The following is a 23,677-nucleotide window of genomic DNA, read 5'->3' as shown; positions in this document are numbered from 1 at the left end:
AGAAGGAAAAGGGGAAAGAAAGGAGGGAGAAGGGGAAGCCCGAGAGAGACACCCCCCCACACTCATAGAAAGATTGGATGAATTTTAAAAGGGGGAAAAAGAAGAGACAAAAAGGGGGAGAAAAGGGGGGGGGGGGAAGGAAACCCAAGAGAGGCCCCACCACTGTTGGGAAGCCCAAGTGAAGTCCCTGCAGCAACTGGGACATGGGGAAGCGCTGCCTGGCTCAGCCAACTCCTGTATTTGTCCATCCAAACCCATGAAGGGACTGCCCCAAACCCTGCCCGTGTGAGTGGGGTCAGACACGGCTCCAACAGTGTCTCCATAGATCATGGCAAACAAAGCCCTCATGAGAACAGGCAGCCCCACACCTCATTCATCCAGTCCAACCCCCTGCCCAGGCAGGGTCACCTGGAGCAGGTGACACAGGGACACATCCAGGTGGGATTGGGACGTCCCCAGAGAGGGAGACTCCACACCCTCCCCGGGCAGCTGTTCCAGGGCTCTGCCACCCTCCATCGACAGAAGTTCTTCCTCACATTGAGGTGGAACTTGTGGTGTTTCAGTTTATGGCCCCTGCTCCTTATCCTGTCGCTGGGCACGACTGAACACAGCCTGGCCCCATCCTCTGACAGCCCTTGGGGATACCTGCATGGATCAGTGACATCCCCTCAGTCCTGCCCCCAGAGAAACAAGCTTGTTCAGCCCAAAACCTGCAGGAGGAGGCTTCCTGCAGTCCCTGGGGCAGGACCCAAGTGGGAGCTGCCACACCTGCCTGCTGGGAAGGTGGATGTGATCCAGCTCTGCACCAGCTTAGAGACACCGGACGGGCTCGGAGCACGTGCTGAGCAACTCGTGTTTGCCCGCAGAGCCCTCCCTGGATGTGGCCAGAGCTGGTTTATGCACAGAAACCCCAGCTCAGCTGCACGTGCCCCAGCAAACAGACAATGGAGCCTCTCAGGCCGCGGGCAGGGCTCGGCAGCACTGGAGGAGCTGAGCCCTGGCAGCGCTCGGTGCACGGCTCAGACCCACGGGGCTCAGCTGCAGCCACATTCCTGCCCCGCCGGAACATCTGTTCCCCTCTCGTTAGCCCCGGCCCTGTTTTGTAACACAAGAAACTATCTGGGATTCCTGAAGTTCAGTGTTTGACCCGAGGCGTTCCGAAAAGCCCCGGTTTTCAGAAGTGGAATTCAGACGGAATCACCAGTCACTTCTAATAACGCCGGGCCCTGTGCAACGCACAGCTGTGGGAAGGGCTGGGGAGTTCACTTCAAGTTTCAGCACAGCCTGTGGGAGCACCCAGGATCCATCAGGACAGCTCTGCGTCCACCCACAAGTGCAGTCGGTGCAACTGTCTGAAAATGCCACCGAGGGGACACTGAGCAGAGAATTCCTTCTCATCTCAAGCCTCCTGAATATCCCCAGCAACTCAAACTCTTCCAGTGGCCACCTCACCGCCTTATCCGAACCAGACAGGAGGTGCCAAGGAAGGACAAACACTCCCCCGAAGGAGCTCCACGGATGGAACAAATCAGCAGCACCTCATCACAGCCTCATAAACATCCAAATAACGAAGCAGGGTTTCTTCTGGAACAATCCAGATCCCAACTGGAAGGGCTAGAGAAGAGGCCAGGAGGCAAACGGAGGTTGCAGATGGGTCAGAACACACTGATCACCGTGAACCCTGTGAGCCAGGACAATTCCTCATCCCAGCCACCACGCAATTGGACTTGTACCTCTCCCAGCAAGTTAATTGCTTTTTATATTTAACATCCAACTGGGACAGCAACATAGCAGAGGTCAGTGAGGAATTCTGGACTCCAGCAGTTCATGGAATTATGGAATGGTTTGGGTGGGAAGGTACCTTAAAGATCATCCAGTTCCACCCTCTTCCAGGGGCAGGGACACCTTCCCCTAGCCCAGGTTGCTCCAAGCCCTGTCCAACCTGGCCTTGGACACTTCCAGGGATGAGGCAGCCACAGCTTCTCTGGGAACTTGTGCAAGTGCTGTCACAGAGTTGGAACCAGCACCTAAACATCGCTCTGGGATTTAAGGTACAAGACCTTATACAGATCCCTGTTATCATAAGCCTGGGAATAACACGTGGATAAGGATCTTTAAATAAACTGCAGCCTTAATTTTATCACAGTAGTAACAAATACTGACAGCAACGTCCCAGGAAAGGGATGAAGATCGTCCTCAAGGACTCAGACAACATCAGAATCCCCCCCTTTCTCCTGCTCAGGGGGAAATCAGAGAAGTTCTGGGGGAGATCAGTCAGAGCGAGCACTCCGTGGTGAGCCTTCCTTTTGGGAGCGTCTCCCGCGCTCCAGGATCCAGGAAATGTTCTGTATTTACTGCGTGCTCATCACCATGGTTTCGGAGCACAATGAGGCTCTATCGCCCTGCATCCATCTGCGTTTCTGGGAATGCCGGGGCTCTGGGAATTGCACGGGGCCGACACAAAGGCACTGATTGTTCTGGAGGCAGAGGGACGAACCTGCCCTTTCCACAGGAGAGGAAGCCGGCAGGAAAAGTCGCTATTGTGATCTGGAGATCAAAAAAATAAGGGAAAAAAAAATCGTCCCATTGCATGGTCGGCGCTGCCAGGTTGGGAAGGGGGATGGCTGGGACACGGCACCTGCAGGATCGGGGCAGTCCAGCAGGAGCCAGGCACCTCCAGCCAGGCTCAGGAATCAACTACCTGCTAAACCATCCAAAAACCATCCTAAAAGCCAGGCTGGCATCAGCTACCTGCTAAACCACCCAAAAAACATACAAAAATTAACCTAAAACCACCCTTAAACCATCCTAAAATCACCCTAAAACCACCCTAAAAAGCAAGGCTCTGGCATCAGCTACCTGCTAAATCATCCAAAAAGCATCCTAAGACCACCCAAAGATCATCCTAAAATCATCCTAAACCTGCCCTAAAACCACCAAGCGACTCCTAAGAGGGTGAAACTCTGGACCCAGGTAGGTGGTGCCTCACTTGCAAAGCTCCAGGTAGAAGCAGGGATTGGGAGGAGCTTCTCCTCCCCCAGAATTTATTTTTCCTTTCAACCAAAAGCCTTTTGCAGCACTGAAGCCCTCGAGTTCTCCTCCAGGACTTTCCTCAGCAGGAAGAACTGCCAAAGTAGTAGGAACCAAATTGTTGTCAGCTTAAGGACAGCCATCTGCTCAGCCTCTTCCCAGCTGCCCTGCTCCGAATCAAAGCCTGGATAACAATCCCTCATGTTTCTCACCAAGCTCAGTACGAAAAAATCTAGGAAGGGGGAAAAAAAGAAAAAACAAACCAACAACCCCAAACCCAAAAAGCAAAAAACCCAGAAACCAGGAAAGCAGCCCGGCAGGGATCTAACTGGGAACAGAGATGAAAGTAGGAGAAAAAGAAACTATTTTTTTTGTTTAAAACAATGTTTTTTAAAGAGTCCTATTGACATCTGCTTTGTAAATGCTCTGTCATTATTTATAACCTCAAGAGCACGGAATTGTCTCTGTAGTTACAACCATGCTACTCCCAGATTTTGGCTTTGTTAGCAAAGAGCCAGCAGCATTTTTACTGACGCTCTGGGAATTGAGATCTAACATTTCATACCCAGTTTATTTAAAAGTGGACTAATTTAACATTCTTGATGGTTCCTTTTAGCACAACTGTTGCTAATTAGCAGCTCCGGAATGATTTGTTCATCTGGGAGCAACAGCGGTTCCACAGCAGCATAAATACACCAGGGCAAAAGGGAAGGAGGGGGAGAGGGGAAAACGAAGGAGAGGCGTTGGAGAGAGTCAGGTTTTAGGGAACTAAAGGGAATTATGTGACAGGTGGACTTGGTAACACAGAGGAGAAAAAACACAGTAAAAATGGAGTGTAAAAGGGATGGTCCTCGAGGAGCAGGAAAAACTTGTGGCAGTTTTTAAAGCTGAGCAAATGTTGGGTTTGATGCCACGAACAGGAAAGTGGCTTAAAGATGATGATCCCAGGACTGGGACAGGCATCATCCCCCAGTGATGCCCCACAGTGTCCCAAGGCTGGACGGACAGATGGACAGCGGGGTGGGAGCCAGGTCGGCACCTCGGCCAGGACACGACCCCGGCTGCTCTAACTGGCTCCAGGGCACCGTGTGTGGGGGACACAAACCAAAATGAAGCAAACACCATCATAAAACATGTCAGGCGGGTCAGAGGGCTGAAACCAGAGTCCTCAAAGGAGGAGCCCCTGGAATACTCGAGTCATGTTTGGGAGTGACAGGATCCAACTGATGGCTTTGCACTATCTCACACAATTTTTCTTGGGTTTTTTAACAAAGAGGCACCAAAGCAGCTTCGCTGCTTGTGGCCTCTCCCATGTCCCATCCCTGTGGCTCCGTGCTCTGGGCACAGCCATCACCCTCCTCTGCCCATATGGAACCAGCTCTGCCCAGTCCCAAACCCTCCTTTTTCGCAGCAGAAGACTTGAAAGCAAATTCTCCTAAAGAAAAAGCTTTTAGGGGAGAAACCAGGTTATTTCTGATGTTCATAAATCATCAAAGGCAGCCTGTTGTGGGTACCAAGACGAGCAGGACTGGAAGAGCCGAGGAGGGGATGGAGCAGCCTCCCTCCAACCATGGCTTACACGCTTGGATCACTTTGGTCTCTCACTGCACGTGTGAAAGGACTTGAAAGTTCATAAAATTAATTCCAGACAAATATTAGCGAGGCCTCAAGTGGAAAGCACATCTCCTTCCTTCTGGGAATTTATAGTTCATCCACTTTTATCTTCTAGAAGCTCTTTGGAGATCAAAGATTTGATCGACTTTCCCTTTGCAAAACTCACGGAGAAAACGGTGTTATCAGTGCCGTGACATGACTTTATTTATTAGTGTAATGATTCATTGCCCTGCTCCAACACCAAGATTCCTTCACGTAGGTCTAAAACAAACAGCACAAGTTCCCCAAGGACAGGCTCTGCTTGTTTATTGATTTTACGGTTGTTGCAAGGTCACTCCCTGCCCTGACAGCTCTCACTTGTTAAGTGCAGCTCTACCCAATAAAACCACCACGGACAAACTCGAGGCAACCAGTTGCCAAAGCCATGAGGAACATGACCTGTCCCTCTGGCAGTTTTCCCATCTCTAGCAGCTATGGGGTCAAAATCCCTAATTTACAAAAAGACACAGATAAGAATTCCAGAATCACCGAGGTTGGAAAAGCCTTCCAAGATCATCAAATGCACCCTGTGCCCGATGCCACCTTGTCCTCCAGCCCAGAGCACTGAATGCCATGTCCAGTCCTTCCTTGGGCACCTCCAGGGATGGGGACTCCACCATCTCCCTGGGCAGCCCCTTCCAATGCCTGACAGCCCTTGCCATGAGGAAATTCTTCCTGATGTCCAACCTGACCCTCCCCTGGCACAGTTTGAGGCCGTTCCCTCTCATCCTGTCCCTTGTTCCCTGGGAGCAGAGCCTGACCCCCCCCGGCTCCCCCCTCCTGTCAGGGACTTGCAGAGCCAGAAGGTCCCCCCCTGAGCCTCCTTTTCTCCAGGCTGAGCCCCCCCAGCTCCCTCAGCCTCTCCTGCTGCTCCAGACCCTTCCCCAGCTCTGTTCCCTTCCCTGGACTGGATAAGCGGTGGAAGTGCCCTGCATTTCTGGAGTGACTCAACTCTGAGCATCCAGAGAACGTCAAGGAAATCTGGGAAAGGAATGCCAGTCATAAGAGGATGACACATTTCCAAGCAAGCACAAGGATGATGAGCAAAGCCCTCGTTAGACACCGACTCTCAGCATCTCCCTCTCCCCTGCAGCGTTTCTCTGCACATCTGGCAGTGCAAAGGCAGCCTGAGGGACGAGGCTGATCCCTCCCAACATCTGCTCCATCAGCACCACTCACATCCACTGGGAACTTGCTACTGACACAAGCGGCTGGTGAAGACACTGGGACAGATTTCAAGGAGCCGCTGGAAAAGGACCCGGATCCTGCCTGAGCCATCTGAGCACCAGAGCGACACCAGCTCCGGAGATGATGGACCACACGGAGCTGGAATCACTCAGGGAGTCTGTACCAAATGCATCATACTTGTCAGCGTTCTGGGGAAGAGGAATCCAGGGAGTTTCACCGAGCTCTTTCTTGGAGCAGAGCCACAGGGAAATGCTTTTCCACTGTGAAATCGCGAGGGTTTCAGGGGAGATGGGAAACTCATGGAGCTGGACAGGAAAACTAACGACAGCCAAGAGGATTATAACATAGTCAGGCCTCGGGCTTAGCAGGCACCCAGCCACACACAGACCACTACTGCAGCATTCCCTTCCCCACTCCCCCTTTCTCCTCTCCAGATAAAAGGGCACCTGTGCTTTCCTGCAGTTGGCAACCACGGGAGCTCTTCCAGGAGGAAATGCTCATGTCTTAGGATTACGACAATCACAAAAATACAGGACAGGAAATTAAATCCCTCACACTGAAATCAGGTACCTTTCCACTCTTCTAATCCAACTCTGACTTCCCTTCACACGGGCTTTGAACCCACCTGAGACTCCACTGCATTGCAAAACCCCCTTAGAGCAGTTACCATTTTGTGATCCAGATGTTCCCAGCTGTTTGTTGGATTATGAATAGCTCCTTGATGACTCGGAGCAGAGACAGGTGTGCAGAACAACAAATAAAGGCATAAAAGTACAAATTACTGCCTAAAACGAGCACAGAGCTCGCTGTCAGAGGAGTCAAGGATGGAATTCCTAAGCAGCATTAATTCACACAAAATCACCTGACCTACAGTTGCAGAAATCAGAACTCCTGGAATTCCTCATCTGGAAAGGAACCAAAATCAGAGAGAAGCTGAGCAGGACTCACCATCGGGCCCTTCGCTGCCTTTACTCCTTTTATTCCGGCGGACACGTCTCCCTTCTTCTCCAACGTGCAGCTTTTCCTCGGGGTGAAAGAAGTTCAGCAAGGCCAGCTGGAAGAGACAGGACAAGTCTAAGCATTTTTGAAGGGCTGGTTTAGCTGAGAAGGGAGATTGGAGTCTGAACACCAAATCCTTTCCATCAGGGATAGAGCGGGAGAGCCAAGGGAGATGTGAGGTGGCTGCTCAGGCACGCTCAGCTCATCCCAAGCAGCTGTGTCCCCTTGGAAGCAGTAGAAGACTTGGGAAAACTCAACCTGAGGGGTTTCAGCAGGGAGAATCCTTCCCCCAGGAATGGGAGGCTGCAGGACAGGGACATAAGGAGATCTATACTGGAAAAAATCAAACACACTAAAGGCCGACATGATCATTTCTAATTATTCTTTGCAAAACTGGCTCAATCCTGGAGCTATTTTACCAGTATTACTCACTGCCAGTAAGTTTTTCCTCTCTGAAGCTCTCTTCTGCAAGCCTTATTAGCTACTGAGATTCAAAGGTCTTCAGGGACCTTTAAATCCAACCCAATATACCACATAAATTAACACTTTAAACCTAGAGCAACAACATTTATAACGCAAGCTTTTCCAAGAGGCAAAACTTTTATGTAGTGACCTCTTATTCAGGAAAAAATTGCTGGTGCCTTTAAAACTCTTTCACAGGCTTTAAATCAACATCCAAACCCAGAAATTGTAATTTGGGCTAAGAAACCAGTCTCCCAGCTACCCCCGGGCACGGCAGCTCATCACCAGTGGCATTTTCCCCAGCTATTCCCACTTCATAAAATAAGGAATTCAAAGATTTATTAGGGACCAAACACCTTCTGTGTGTTACTGCATCCACCAGCAGCCAGGGCTGCTCCGACCAGGACGGGGTTTTCTTGATGCTGAATAAACCCAATCACAGTTATTTAAGATGTAAACGCACAGAAAACCCAAACACAGCCCAAGACAGGAACCAAGAGGCTTCAAAAAGCAGCCCCAAAGGTTATCAAGCACGTTATTGTTCTGAGAACAAAACCTGTGGCATCAAAAGCATCTTTGAAAGAGCAGAGGAGAATAAACACCTCCCATGAATGGTTGGATAAGAGAGCAGCTCCTTAAGCTACAGCTCATAAAAGTCCCTATCAAAGGAATAATCACTGAAGGCCTCTTTGCTTTGACAAGCCCCGGGGCTCTCACCTCCCCTCTCCAGGCCATTCCCAAGTGATTTCCCGGGCACACATTCTCCCCTTCCAACCTCAGAGCATCCCAGTCCTGCTTCATTCACATTTCACACTTGCATCTTGCTTTACTCCAACAAGCTCCAGTGCAGACCCACCGACTGGATATACTTGGAAACCCTTTGGTTTCCCACAAAGAAACCCTCAGAGCATTTCTCAGGTTCCCAGGGTGTTTCTGTTTCACTCTGTCCATGTAAAGGCAGGTCTGCACTGCCTGCAAAATTCCTGGTTTTCTGGCGTTGCAATGATTCAGTCGTTGTGGCTGAAAGGGCCCCAGAGCTGGGATCAGCTCCCAAATGCCTCACCACGTGCACCATCAGACTTTTAAACATCCCCAAAGAGCAACAATGAGAAAAACTTACCTGCCTAAGGAAGGACAATCGCAGGGTTGGATGGGGAACTGAAGGTTCTCTTTTACAGCAAGGGGTAACTGGTGAGTACAAGGGGCACAGCTCCCTGTGCCCACCTTCCCAAACCTCCCATGTCCCACTGGGCTGCCCCAGGCATGGAGCACTGGAGCAGGAGGCTCCTGTGAGCACCACCAGCACCTTCCATGACACAGCAGAGCAAGGGATGAGCAAAAAAGTGAATTTTTCTTTAAACCACTTATTTAACCCAAGTTGAAACATTGCAGAACTAATGGAAGGGACAAATTGCAGTTATAATTCGGGTTAAGATGTCAATGAAATGCTGTTATTGCTTGGATGCCTTACTGGAGCTTTACCAAACACGATGAAACAGAGGCACTGAAAAGGAAGTAGTGGAGAACCAGCCTGTTGGGATGTGCAGCCTCCTGCCCCCAAACCCTGTGGATCTGGCCAAGTGACACACGAGCTGCTCCCAGCACGATGCCCAAACCTGACACTTTTCATCCTGAGCAGATTTTGTAATGGTACAACCCCAGTGGTGTCAAAGCAAACAGGTTTCTCCCAGGAACAGGCTGTTCCTCCAGGCTGAACAACCTCCACTCTGCTGCTCTGCTCTCACCCAGGTTTTATTCTGATGTCACTCATCACTCAGAAAAACACTAAGTATTGGTTAAAAGTAATCTGCCCACTAAACTCCGTATTTCTAATAAGACTGAGTCAGAAAGAGAAATGACAGTGAGGGGTGAACGACTGAAACACACCTTTTACTTAGGAAATAAACCAATAAAGCCTGCATTTTTTATTGTGACCACACGAGCTCCTGCTTTGAGACAACTCGTACAAACCCCTGTTTCCCTGAAGAAGTGACACACCAGTACTGGGAATGGACACTACTGGTGTGAGCAGAGGGGGGGGTCTGTCCTAGGGAATACTTCCACAGGGCTTTTAATTATGCAAACAATGGCATTTAACCTCCAGTGCCTGGCTCAGAAGGGTTCAGAGGTCCAGGCAGGGAGGGAGGGAGTGCTCAGGATCACTGTGGGCATCAGGGACAGGGCAAAGGGTAAGGAAGCCCCTTGCAGCCACCCCAGGAATGCCCCATTCAGCCCCGAGCTCCTGCACTGAGGAAGGTCAAATCTCTCTCGGATGACTCAAGGGCTCCCTTGTTCAGGGCCTGCAGCTGTGGGAGGTGGGGGGACACTGGGGCTGCTGGCACAGCCATGAAGGGCCTGTCTGTGTCCGGCTGGGATCGCAGCCGGCACCGCTCGGAAGGGCAGCGAGGATTTTTCCATTCATCACCCCCAGGATATTAATGATATATTGGGAAGAAATCCTTCCCTGGGAGGGTGGGGAGGCCCTCCCACAGGTTGCCCAGAGAAGCTGTGGCTGCCCCATCCCTGGAAGTGTCCAAGGCCAGGTTGGACGGGGCTTGGAGCAACCTGGGCTAGTGGAAGGTGTCCCTGCCCATGGCAGGGGGTGGAATGAGATGAGCTTTAGGATCCCTTCCCACCCAAACCTCTGCATCACCCTGTGGATCACGGGGCACCCTGGCTGTGGCACCATCCCTCCTGGAAGGTCTAAAAGGAATTATTACCTTGTCCATGATTTCACTGAAACTCCTCATCCTCAAAGTCACGGAGAACTGATTCTCTCAGACTCTGCACTTGCAGAGTCAGAGTATTTTCGAGGAGCCCAGCACACACAACTTCTATCCTGGGAGCAGGTATTTTCCCTGCATGGCTCTGCCACAGCGACAGAGAAGTCTGAACCACCCCCATTTCCCTCCTCCCCCAAATCAAAGCCCTCAAATTACCTTTAATTTTAGAAACACCGTGAACTTTAATTTTAGAAACACCATGTAAAGCCATTACAACTCAGTCATTCTAATCAAGAAAATCACTATAGGATGCAAAAAGGTCAAAAAACCAAGACAGGAAAAATCCCAGGGGGAAGCCAGACCTCAAAATAACCTGTGAAACAATAGCACAGGCAGGTCTCAGCAGGGGAATTGGTTCTACCTTGGTTTCTCTCACCAAAACAAAGACAAACAAAGGCACACATAGAACAGAGCTGATTTTCCCTGCAGAACCTGTGCTGGAAACGCAGGAAAAAGCTGCTCTGGGATGGATGTCAAGGGAACACTGTGGGAACTCCCAAAATATTGGAGCCTGTGGTCACTCAGAAATTCATTTGTAAGGATGGACATCCCACAATCTACACAAGAAGGAATAAAAAATTATTTATATAAAACCCCCATGTTTCTTTAAGTCACCATAAAATAGGAAGCTTTCTTCAGGTTGTGAGCCCCAAATGTCCCTCAGAGTTATGACTGGGCACACAAACCACGAGCAGTAAGAAAGCCAAGGTCTGGGTGCTGCAGTTACTCTCAAATTTGCATATTTTAGTGCATCACTCTACAAATGCCTTAAATAATGCACATCCCTCAGAAACACTTTACAGGAATGAATCACAGGGTCACAGAATGGTTTGGGTGGGGAGGGACCTTCATGAACACCCAGTCCCACCCCCTGCCATGGGCAGGGACACCTTCCACTAGCCCAGGTTGCTCCAAGCCCTGTCCAACCTGGCCTTGGACACTTCCAGGGATGGGGCAGCCACAGCTTCTCTGGGCAACCTGTGCCAGGGCCTCCCCACCCTCACAGGGAAGAATTTCTTCACAATATCCCATCTAAATCTACCCCCCTTAAGCTCAAAGCTGTTCCTCCTTGTCCTATCACTGCAAGTCCTGGTCAAAAGCCTCTCAAAAAACCACAGGACACCAAGGAAATGTATTTCCAACAGCTTGGAAATAAGAAAAGTGGAAAAATATAACCCAAGCTATGCAATTATGCACAAAAGGTGGATTTTTTCCCTAGGCAAAGCCAAGTTGGTAGGAGGAACAAGTGTCACCTTCCTGCAGAACTGGGACAAACACTCAAACCTGCAGATGCACAAGCCCTTCTTGTTGAAAAGTGTGTTCTGGCAAAGTCTTTCAGAACATCTTCATCACTAATAAAACCTCCTAAGATCCTCTGCATCCAGCAGCTTCCAACTCCTCCTGAGAAAACAAGTCCAGCCAGCTTTAGATCTCACCAAGAAACCCACACTCTGCCACAGCTCAGTGTCTTAAAGCACCCGAGAAAAAAAAGCATGAAATCATCCCCTTGCATGATTGTTTGGGGGTATTGTTAAAGTCAAATTCCCTCTTCGTTTGCAGTTGGGGAGATCATTAGTGTGAGGAGCCTGACAGCCAGGCCAGGCTCTGCAGCTGCATTCTTTGCAAGCAGTACTGTTGTTTTTCTGGCGCTCTGAAGTTCAGCCGTCGGAGGTTGTGGTTCAGAGCAGCAGCTACTTGAATATCAGCCCCATTGTCCTCCAGAAATTCGCCTCTGGTAACACGTGGTACAAAAAAAAAAAAATCAAGTAGAAAATTTATTTTCAAGCAGACTAGAAAGAAGCTCAGGGAGCAGCTTTGCTTTTATGAAAAGAAACCCCACTCAACATATTTTAAGTCTTGCTTTTGTCATCGTTCCTTGCTCCTCATAAAAATGCAAGGAGTGAAAGAGTAAACAATTCCCATTTCAACATGGCAAAACTTTGACACCACGTCTTGTCTGCAGGACAAGCCACAGCCCTCAGTGCAGAACTTGTGGAACGTGATAAATACCATGGGGGAGAGGAGCACGGGGTGTGATGGAGAGAGCAGAGATTATTATACATTCTCCACTCCCCCACCTGCCTTCCCCAAAGCTGGTGTTCCCAGCCTGGCTGTGTGCACCCTTTCCACGGGTCTGGAGCAGGTTACACTCCAGAACAAACCCTTCCACCAGCTTTTTTCTGCAGGAAGCCCAAGTATGATCCTCGATGTCAAGATGCCTGCAACTATTCTGATCCCTATTGCTTCACCTCTCCCACCTCCACTCTCAACACCAGGCACATCCCTGCTCCGTCCAGCTGCTCACCCCAAAGCCCAAGGTCCCAGGGGCACAAACCATCAGCTTGGAGTCAGTGTGAACCCACCACACACGAGGAACTTCACACTTGGCAACCAAGGAGCCAAGTGAGTATTTGGTCACTAGAAAACAGAAATGACCCTGGTAGATGGTTCATCTCCTCGTAGGTGGAGGTGGACCGGGAATGCCACGGACCAGGGGCACTGCACCAGCTCCTGCCAGCAGGCAGGAGCTCCCATCATGGCACATCTACAGTCCTTAACATGCCACCAGCACTCCTAAGAAGAGAGTTGAAGGTGCCCTCAGCCTGCTGAGCATCTCTGTCCCTGGGCTGAAAAGCCTCTGCACAAGGACTGCGCAATCCCTGTTTGGAGAAGGCCAGGGAGTCACACTCCTGGTCTGCTAGGGACTGAGGTAACAACCCCTGGAGAACAATGAAAGAGGAGGGAGCCTATTTTCCTAAGCTTTTATTGGTGTTTTAACTTCAGGAAAGCCACGGTATTTTGCAGCACAGAACACTAAATCCAACTGGCAGCTATCAGTCCAAGCCTCATTCCAATGGGACAAACACGGGGAATTCATTGTCACTGGAGGGTGAAACACACCTTGTAAACTTCCCTTCAGAACCAAACCCTTCCCAGAACCCTCCCTCTCCCTTCCTCCTTTTCACGCACGTCACAGAGCTTTAAGTAGATCTACACCAGCAGTGCTCACCTCATGTACTGCAACTCCAGTTCCAAAAAGGAATTTCCTCCTTTCCTCTAATCTAAACCTTCCCCATCTAAAACTTAGCTTCGTTCAATAAGCAACACACCAAATATTTATATTCCCATCGCTGATCCAACTGAACACACCACTTGGTTTTTATGTTTTATAGACTCAGGGAACCTGGAGCAAAAGTAGGTAAACCCTGCCAGGGTAGAAGCAGCAGGCAGGTGGATTTGCTCTTCATGGGAGAAGGGAAGGGTATAACTCTGGAGAAGGAAGGTTCTGAAATTCCTACAGCACAGGGAGAATAACTTATGGAACCCCGAGAAAAACAGTTGCCATCATAAATCTCCCTAGAAAATCCGTTTCAGTATAAAATGGAACCAGGTGCACAGTTCAAATTCCCGGTTCCACGCACACCACAACTTCCACTGATGTAGCAGGGGCACCTAAACAGCTAAATCTGACACCAAACTAGCATCACCTCAAGCCTGGAAGACAGTGATTTGGTTTACAAGGATGTCTGTCCAAACAGCTGTCTCAAGACACCTCTCCCTGGAGCTGCCTCGGGCTGGTGGCTCCCACAGGGACACTGGATGGAGACACAACACCCCTGGGATGGACCCGACCTCGGCAGCGCGGCCTCTCCAAGCCACGGCTGAGGCCCCCCGCTCCTTCCACCTGTTGGCACTGGAGGGAGAGCTGAAACACAAGCCAGATGTGAGGAGAGCAAGGTCAGAGCTGAGTTTAACACTGCATATGAAGACACCTGCAGTAAATTTTTTACTGGTAGCAGGAGTAAGAGACCCTGCGCGGGTCCGGCACAGCAGAGCTGCGGGAACAGAGCCCCTCGCTGGGAACATGCTGGGTAAAGCACTGAAAAGTATCAATGTCAGCGCAAGGTAAGGAACTTAAATCAGTTCCTTTTGTCTCCTAAGGAAATCAAATTTAGCTGTGAACCAGTGCCAGGCAGGATCTGCTGTCTATTAGTAGGAATTCACAGTTTTTCACATTTTAATTAGCCCTTGTAGTCCTTTTCAGGCCCATTTTCAGGCAGCTGGGCTGTGTCCCCCTCCATATGGAGGTCATGGTTTCTCCTCCTGCATACCAACAGCAATTCTTTCCTTATTTTAGTATTTATATTATCCAAATATGGACACTCTTATAAAGCACAGCACACACTTGCTTTGGGGGAACCCGACCTTCAGAGACTCAATATCAACCATATTTTTCCCTTCTGCTTTCTCCACCTGCACCTTTGCTATTGCTGTCCATGACCTGGATCTTCTCCAGTACATCCAGGACAGCATGAGGTCAACAGCACAATCCCTCTCAAGGCCACAGCTCCCTTAAAAAAAATTCCCCAAATCAGGTGCTGCTCCAGCAAAGACCTTCAGGGCTCTTTTGCCATTTTTCAGTTCTCTGGTATTAATCCTTTTATCTACGTTCTACACAAACCCATTGCTGGAGGTGGGACCAGTTGCAGCAAAGAACTGGTTTTGATTCACTCACTGAGATGATCTCTACGGGAGAAAGTTACAGGACAACATCTGTCAGACATTGGAACTCATGAACTTCATTCTGCCCTTGCTGTCAGGCAGCCACTCCTACTCTTTTTGTGGGAAATCTTTGGAATTTTGAAATCTTTTTGCTGTTTAGATGAATGAAGTGTTCAAGCAGGCGTCCAAGGCCAGGTTGGACGGGGCTTAGAGCACCCTGGTCTAGTGGAAGATGTCCCTGCCCATGGCAAGAGGGTGGAACTGGATGATCTTTCAAGCCCATTTCAATTCAAACCACCCTGTGATTCCCTGATTCTATGATAAAAGGTTTTATAAACATTTTTCCTTGCTCCACAACAAACCCAAGACTTCCTGTCCGAGTGTGTTTTTCCTTCCAGCACAAGGGTTTTAAAATCCTGTTTTCTCAATCTGGATGTTAAATTTGGCCTTCAGCTATGATTAATTTTTATGACATTTTATTGGAAGGAGAAAAACGGAAGGGGAGGAAACAGGAGGGAGGAATCAAGTAGCCAAATCAAACTGTATTGCCATTAAAATGAAAACAAGTCTGCTGTGAATGTAACATCCACAAAATAATACATCCAGTACAAGGACAAAGAGCCCACCACAGCAACCGGGAAATAATCAAATTATTACCCAGGCATCCACTTGGAGGGTGAAGGTTTTAACGGTGATTCCCATTCCTGCAGGAACTCATGGAATTGTAGCAGGAGATGGCGGCTGCCTGGTTAATTCTGTACAGTTAATCTGCTCAAATAAATTATGCTTTGTTGCTTAATTAATCAGGTCCACCGCAATTAACGTCAAGCAGCCCATGAGCTCATGCAGACGGGATTAACAGCCCTGCGAGCGCCTGTTTCGTTTCGGGGCCCAGCGACGGGAACAAGTCCCTGCAGGGCAGGGCCGGGTGTGGTGCCCTGGTGTGCCAGGGATGGTCCTTGTGTGCGGGAACTGCCCCACTCCGGGTCCCACAGGGGCTCCCCGGAAGCAAACGGGACATAGCGCGGGAATGGGGGCAGAGGGAATGTCCCCCTGAGCCCCGGATCCGGGAAGCACCAAGGGGCTGCTCAGCACTCGGCAGCAGAGAAGTTGCCACCAGATAAATGTAGGGCTTGCCAAAAACTGGAATTGCAAAACCATGGAATGGGTTGGGTTGGAAGGGACCTTAAAGCTCATCCAGACCCAACCCCTGCCATGGGCAGGGACAACTCCCACTAGCCCAGGTTGCTCCAAGCCCCATCCAATGTGGCCTTGGACACTTCCAGGGGTGGGGCAGCCACAGCTTCTCTGGGCAACCTGTGCCAGTGTTTTACGACCTCATTGTAAAAACAACCCAAATTCTGCTGCTGTTTAGTCCCCTCCTGGTTGGGTTTACCCTGGCTGCAGGGTAATCCTCTGGGTTCAGGAGCAGCTCTCACAGCCCTGGCACACACCAAACCACTGGCACGAGGGGAAACAACACCCACAGCACTTCACCCGTGGATCCTGCCAGAAGCAAAGCCTATGACAGCCTGGCCTCACCTGCCAGCTGTGCCACCTCCTCACCCTTCTGAACGTGCTCTAGGTTATCTGGGCAGCTGAGGGGGCCAGAGGAGGCCCATGGGATCCCTGATGGCTCTGCAGGGGCAGTGCCCGGTGAGGTGCCATGGGACCAACCACGTGCATTGTGCTGCTCGACCCAGGGACCTCCTAACCCACCACTCTGTCTGCAGTGGAACAGCAGAAAACTGAGCTTTGAGGGGTGAGCTGCAGGAGAAACGCCAGGATGTGCTGTAGAAACGGAAACTACGGGAAAAGAGCTGGGAGGAATTCAGGAATGTGAATTTTCCACAAGCCGCTATCTCACACAGTCGGTCCCGAACACCAGCAACGTGCGCTTCCCCAGCCGTCTCTAGGCTGAGCTTTGGGGCTGCCAAACCCAGCTCCACTTGCTGCTGCAAGGACCAGACGGATTCCTAATGAGAACAACATTCCCTGCTCCGTCTCCACATGGCAGCAGCGCCACTTTTAGCGCGCACAAACCGGCCCCAAACCCCACGGCCCGCGAGCGGGACCCGCAGCGGCACAGCACCGGCGAAGGGGCCATGGGGCTGAGCAAAGGAATCCCGGGATGCTTTCAGCAAACCAACCTCAACCACAGCACCGACAGCCACCGCAGCACCAGCGCAGGAGGCAGAGGTGGCAGCTCGTGCAGGCCAAGCCTTTCTGCTCCGGGCTTTGAAGTGCTGAACCCGACTCTCCCTCGTCTTCAAACGGCAGCAGGGGCTGCAGAGGAGCAGCCGGCACAGCAGCTCCCACGGCGCGGGCCGGGGCCGTCAGACCAGCCAGATGTTTCCATCCCCAGAGCCAGCCCAGCTGCTGCACAGCTGCCTCACGTCGGGCTGTGTCAGCTCTGCTGCGAGAGCAGCGCCTGCTCAAGCTCCCTCATCACATGTTCTTACTTTCTGACGCCCAAAGAAAAAAGCTTTTGTACCGTTTGACTTGTTTGTTGAGAGGAGTTTAAGTATTTAAGTAGTATTTTAAGCTGGTGGATAATGCTCGTGCCTCTGCAGCAGCTGCTTCTCCGATGTATGGACAAACTGAGGCACTGGCAGACTAAAAGAACTGGAAGGTTAAAAAAAAGGAGTCAGGAAAAAATTTCTGCATAGTTCTTAAAATGAGGACTAAGCTGGCTGGGGCTACTGGAGTTGTCCAGCAGCTTTTGACCCCACTTTGGCACTGGAATAGAGACAATTCCAGCAGCAGAGGGCAGGGAACTTGCCACCACAGAATCCCAGAATGGTTTGGGTTGGAAGGGACTTTAAAGCCCACCCAGTTCCACCCCTGCCATGGGCAGGGACACCTTCCACTAGCCCAGGTTGCTCCAACCCAGCTTTGAGCACTTCCAGGGCTGGGGCAGCCACAGCTTCTCTGGACAACCTGTCCCAGGGCCTCCCCACCGTCCCAGCCAACAATTCCTTCCCAATATCCCATCTAACCCTGCCCTCTGGCTCTGGGAAGCCATTCCCCCTCATTCTGTCCTTCCAGGCCCTTGTCCAAAGTCCATCTCCAGTGTCCCACAGAACTCCACCACACACCTCACATGGCACATGGGGGTCTCATCTGGGCACTCCACACACTCACCAGTAACAGGAAGCACTGCTGTAGTGAAGGAAAATTAGGAAAACAACCCCCTCCTGCAGCCAGGGAGTATTTTCCTGCTTTTCCGTGCGAGACCAGCAGCGACATCGCTCGGGGCTCAGCGTTAGAAAAAAAATAAAATACTGTTTACAGACAGAATTTTGCAACTTCTCCAAATGTCACCCCGGGTCACATTTTGCCCGTGATGGGGACACAAAACCTGAGGAAAACTCTGAAGCCTGTGTAACCCTGGGGGTGCCGGGGGCAGCCCCACGTGTGCACCCTGTGGCTCCAGCACGGACACGGACACAGAGAGACAGCACCACGTGCTGAAGAAGGACCTATAAACCTTCAGAAGGCTTGAAACTGAAGAAGGATGGAAAATGTTTAGCTTTTGCCAGGAAAAAGTATCAAATATATCCTCATAGGATTTTTCAGACAGTTTGGTTTGGGTTTGTTTGTTGTATTCTTAATTTTTTTTTTCTTCTAAAGCTGAAACTGGTTTCCTAAATCATCCCGGACAGACAAACAACCAGGACATCACATAATTCAATACCCAAACAAAGATTATTCCACTGGTCAGCTTTTGCCACAAATTGAGTGGATTAAACCCTTTATGTTTTTGATAATGATCAGCCCCACTGCCTGCAGGGCCCTGGAAGGTCAAGGGCAGGATCTGGCTAAAACCCCATTTCTGAGGAGCAGCAGCATCAGGGACCAGCTGGAACCACCACTGCCAGGACCCCCCCAGGGCTCTCAGGGTGATCCTGGTGTCGTGATTTATTCCTCTGACCCCTGGGATCAGTCAGGCTGGGAAAGGCTCCCACACAGCCCCAAATGAGGGGGATATTTTACCATAACCTTAAATAAACAAAAGCAGCGGAGAGGAGATGCTGCCGGGAACTACAAAGGGCAACTGTAAACACAACAGCAGATAAAGCAGATGGATGTTTTAAACAACCATTTGCACTGGAGAAAACACATGGGATACGTCCCCGAGCCCGCGGGGAATGAATTTACTGCAGCCAGAAACCACGTGGCACACTCAAATTTCCATTTATAACCATTACCTGCTAAGCCTGAAAAACCCACAAATAAAATCCAGGACAGCAGAAATTTGTAACACTGCAACGAGAAAAAGCAATGCCTGAGGCTGCCACGTGGAGACAAGGACACTGGGAATCCTGGGGAGAGAGCTCGAGGTCTAAGGTGAGAAATGCTTCTGGTGGTTTTAATTCCCAGAGATCAGACACCCACCGCCCCAAAGGAGAGGGAGGTACTTGGTCTGGATCACATCAGACTCAGCTCTGACCTTCCTTTGCTTTTCAAGCAGAGAAAACAACTTGATTTTCATTATTAGCCTGGGGAAACACAGCGATGAGATGGAACGTGGAGTGAGCACAGCAGTGTGAGGAACCAGCCTCTTGTAATGGAGCTTCTAGAAGTAGCAAAGAATAGAAATTACCAGTAAAACAAATAAATGGATTATTTTGGAATGACACCACCATTTAGATGATGGTATTTTGGTGGCAGCTCCCACTGCCCCGACAGCACCTTCACCTCCAGCTTACAGCTGTATTTTTAAATTTAAATAATTAAACCGTGCCCAGAGAGGCAGGAGGAGAACACATTGCTCTGGATCAGAGGCAAACTCAACAGATGCATCCACTGGACTAATTCAGAAACACTTGGCAATACCAGAATATGCCAGACTCCCAAAATAGCCCATTTCCCACTTTCCTCTAAGTGCTTTGCTCTGCCTCCACATGGCAGCTCCACACACGGGGCTGGGATTAAGGGGGAACATTTCATCAGTGCTGGGAAGGGATCCTAGAGAAATTCAGGAGCACTAATGATCCCCCCCTTGTTCCCAGATGCTCACATATATCACTTGCCGGGGAGAGCACAAAGTCAGACAACTTTATGCCGCGAGGTCACCACTCAAAAGGAGGAGCCACCCAAGGCCTCTTTCAACTTTTAGAGTCAAGGAAAAAAGAGAAAAGCAGAAAAAACACCTGAAAGGGATGAAATACGCCCAGCACCCCAGAAGCACAAGGTGTAAACCCCCCCAAAAGTCAACTCACTGCTAAGAAACCCATCACCCCTCACCCGAGCGTGCAAAGCACCCGGAACCTCCTGAACTCGCTTTCTTCGGGGATGCCAAAAGAAATGTCAGTTTTCCATTACCGAAGGGGAGGAGGGATTTCTGAACGGGCTGTTTGTGTGCAGGCAGGAGCTCCAGCAGCAAGTCCCAACACCTTCCCCTCCGGCCCTGCTTTATGGCCTCACCCACACCCCGAGTGGCGCTTTGTCAGGCCCCGGGCGCTGACACGTCCTGCTCTGCACAGCTCCCCTCCATGGGAACCAACAAAAGCCTGGGCTGTGTCTCTGTGGATTAGCTGCTCTCATCCCTCTAGCCAGGAGCTGTACTTGTACTGTGCACTTATCACGATAATTCCCTCACCCAGGATTAGGCAGAAAACCCAATCAAAGGCAGCGACAGCTCAAAGCACCACAACCAACAGCGGCTGCTCTTCAGCACCAGGAGCTCCAGGAGAGGCACGAGGTCTCACCAAGACCCTCTCAAAAGTGCTTTGCTACGAGTACAGCCTCAAGCTGTGCCAGGGGAGGTTCAAACTGGACATTAGGAAGAATTTCTTCATGGAAAGAGTTGTTAAACATTGAATGGGGCTGCCCAGGGAGGTGGTGGAGTCCCCACCCCTGGAGGTGTCCAAGGAAGGACTGGATGTGGCACTGAGTGCTCTGGGCTGGGGGACAAGGTGGGCATCGGGCACAGGGGGGACTCGATGGTCTTGGAGGGCTTTTCCAACCCGAATGATTCTGTGAAGTGAAAAAGCACCACTTTCTGCAAGCTGGACACTGAGAAACTTTGGCCAGGGAGAAGTGCAAACAGTGATGGAAGCTGCTCTTCCACCTCTTTCCTAGTTTAGCATCTCCAGTACCTCTCACACACCCTCAGCTCTGCTGCACTTAAAGCTTCATCCATATTCCAGCATCTCTCCCCAAAGAGCTCCATCCCCAAAACCCAATATATATAATATATATATTAAAAAGCAATACCTCTTTACCAATACTTCTCAAAAATTGGTACGAAAATACACCACAAAACCACATCCCTCAGTATGAGGCTCCACTTTCCCACTTTCCCAGGGACACCATGCCAACACTCCAACACAAACCCAACCAGATCTGAAGCCTATCATTCACAAGTGGGTGATGAATAACGTTGGGTTTTACAAATAATCCCCTGAACAGCTGCTCTGCTCCCCACTTCCCTCCTGTCCCTGCCCAGACTCGCTCCAAAGCTGCTCCCTGGGCTCCAGCTGATGCTGCAGACACAGAATCACACACTCATGGGGTGGTTTGGGGTGAAAGGGACCCATTTGGGGTCATATTCATCACAGGGTGTATTGGCTGACCAGGGATAGTCAGCCAAAATTGAGTCTCCATTGCCTGAGTCACAAAATGACATCTCAATCCCCCCAAACTCCAACAACAACGTTTCCAAACTTGTCGTTTCCAAAGAAAAAAGAAAAAGAGAAGCCAGAGGAACCGACAGTAAATACAAGGAAAATCTGCTGCTAAAAAAACACTGTTAGAAAAAACAAATTTCAAACTCTGACACGTAACAGCAGGTTATCATGTTACCAAACCCCTCTAATTTTAGTTAAAAAACTCTAAACAGCACAATTATCAAACTCCAGGCATTAAATGCTGTGTCTTCATTAATTTCACATCTTTCCTTTTGTTAATCACTGATTTAAGAGACTTAAACTGCAAACCCCAGCATAAGGCCCTTTACACTAAAAGGCAAACAAAAAGAGAGGGAAAAAGCTTCATTCCTGCTTCAAACTCACTAGTTTGGGCTTGACAAATCCCTCCTAAACCAGCAAAGTGCTCCGTGTGCAGGCACCGTCGCAGCAAAATGATCCTCCTTTCCAGTTTATCCCAAAGTCAAACAACTTGTGCAAAATTAATTCCTATTTTCTGTAGAGCAAACATTCCCAAGCTGCAGTACCCAGTGGGTGAAGGGCTGGATTTCTCCTGACAAATCAACCCCCCCCAAAAAAAAAAAAAAAAAAAAAGAATAAAAAGAAGACTTAAACAAGACACAAACCATGAGCTTTCATATAGCTTGAGGTCATTGTCTTTCTTCTGGTAGAGGAACAATGCTCATCTCCAGTGCACTGTGTGGCTGGGGCAGAGATCAAACAGAGAGGCAAGGAGATAATTTATGATAATGAATAGCAAATGAAAATTAAAAAGAAATTAGGATTAGGAAGGAAAAAAGGCTCATTGAAATGTAAGCTGTGTGGAGGGATCAGCATCCTCGGGCAGGCACCAGAGCCTGAGCCATCACAGCCTCGACGTGCAGGACCCGGCACAGCAATTTTTGGGGTGAGGAGGAATTTTGTGGGGCATCTAAAGAATTTTAACGCCCCCCCACAGCCGTGGGCAGGCTGAGGGGCTCATCACTCATCTCCCAGCAGAGGCGAGGCAGCAATGGGATCGCAAGAGTCCTTTCAAAGAGCCGTAACCAAAACCTGCACATGGGCTCGCCAGCTTGAACTCACATGTTGCCTGAGAGACTTTACAGCAGGGTCTGGAGAAAGAACACACATAAACACAGTGCCTACACAAGCACAGAGCCTGGAGAGAGCGAAAAAAAAAAACAAACCAGAAAAAAAACAAAGAAGAAAGGTTCTGGAATCCTCTGGCAGGCTTTGAAACAGATTTTGTATCAGCTGACGAGCGTCCCGGCTCAGCCATCCCTGAACTTCTGAAGGTTTGGGTTTGAAAACAGTCAGGAGCAACCAGTGGATGGAGGAGCAAGAGGAGGTGGAGTTAAAAAAAAGAAAAATACCAAAAGTACTTAAAAAGAGAGAACAAACCAAGATGGAAAACTACCTGCTGCAGTGACAGAAATCAAATAAATAAATAAATAAATAAGCTAGTTCGTGCATGACCTGTCCAAGACAATGTAATTTCCATCACAGTTATTTTTTTGACTACCATAATTTCCTGCAGACCAACTGGATCAGTCCCCAAGAGTACACAAGCCATAAATCCCAGCAGCCCCGACCCCAGGGAACACGTACTCGCCCACTAATCTCTCCAGCAGCTCAATACCAGCACATGGACCACTCTGAGCCCTGGGCCCAGACGCTACAAATTAGTTCTAACTATGCAAATCACAGCCATAACACTAAAAACAAAGTCCAAAACAATAGAAGAGAATCTAAACCTCACCCAGAGACCATTTTCTCACAATATAATTTTTTGTAACACTTCCTGCATAAATCAGAGCAGCAATGGTCTGGGTTTGATGACTTCATTGGGGGACGAACACGCTGAAGTCTCTTCTAGTGCAAAAAAGGCTTTTCCAGAACCACCTTGTCCCTGGACACCACCTCCAGCCCCCTGGGAATGGAGGGGACATAGCACAGTTCCCATCCTCTTCACCCACAGATCAGCTCCAGGTTGATTTTTTTCAAACCAATATAAAATAATCACAGGATGGTTTGGGTTGGAAGGACCTTAAAGCTCATCTCATTCCACCCCCTGCCACGGGCAGGGACACCTTCCACTAGACCAGGGTGCTCCAAGCCCCGTCCAGCCTGGCCTTGGACAATTCCAGGGAGCACTTCCATCAATCTATCTCTGTCCCACTCCACACAAACCCCTCAGTGCTTCCAAAATAGTGTCAGAGCATGCAAAAATGGGACTGATGGGAAGCCAAGCCACCGTCCTGCCAGCAGTGGGTGACACAGCTTTTCGGGGCACACACCTCTCCCTCCCAAAACAGTGAAGTTTCTCTTCAACAGCCTCCTGCAAGTGAAATCCCAGCTTTCCCCCGAGCTGCTCCGGCAGTTTGGGATGCCTTTTTTTCATTAAAT

The 23,677-nt window shown here is 49.8% G+C and overlaps 1 protein-coding gene across 1 annotated transcript in view; it reads right to left on the bottom strand.

The window, feature by feature from the left end:
* The window catches only part of EDA (ectodysplasin A), a gene marked incomplete at its 5' end in the record, with an annotated part of 64,747 nt that overhangs the window by 19,468 nt on the left and 21,602 nt on the right, over positions 1-23,677 (bottom strand). The window contains one exon of the mRNA XM_027690421.1: positions 6,820-6,925. Coding sequence (XP_027546222.1) covers positions 6,820-6,925 — 106 coding nt within the window. The remainder of the gene's footprint in view (positions 1-6,819; positions 6,926-23,677) is intronic.

Source organism: Neopelma chrysocephalum, unplaced genomic scaffold (genome assembly GCF_003984885.1).
Source record: "Neopelma chrysocephalum unplaced genomic scaffold, ASM398488v2 Primary Assembly neopelma1_81, whole genome shotgun sequence".
NCBI classification, from domain to species: domain Eukaryota; kingdom Metazoa; phylum Chordata; class Aves; order Passeriformes; family Pipridae; genus Neopelma; species Neopelma chrysocephalum.
This window is presented reverse-complemented; position numbering and strand designations above follow the sequence as displayed.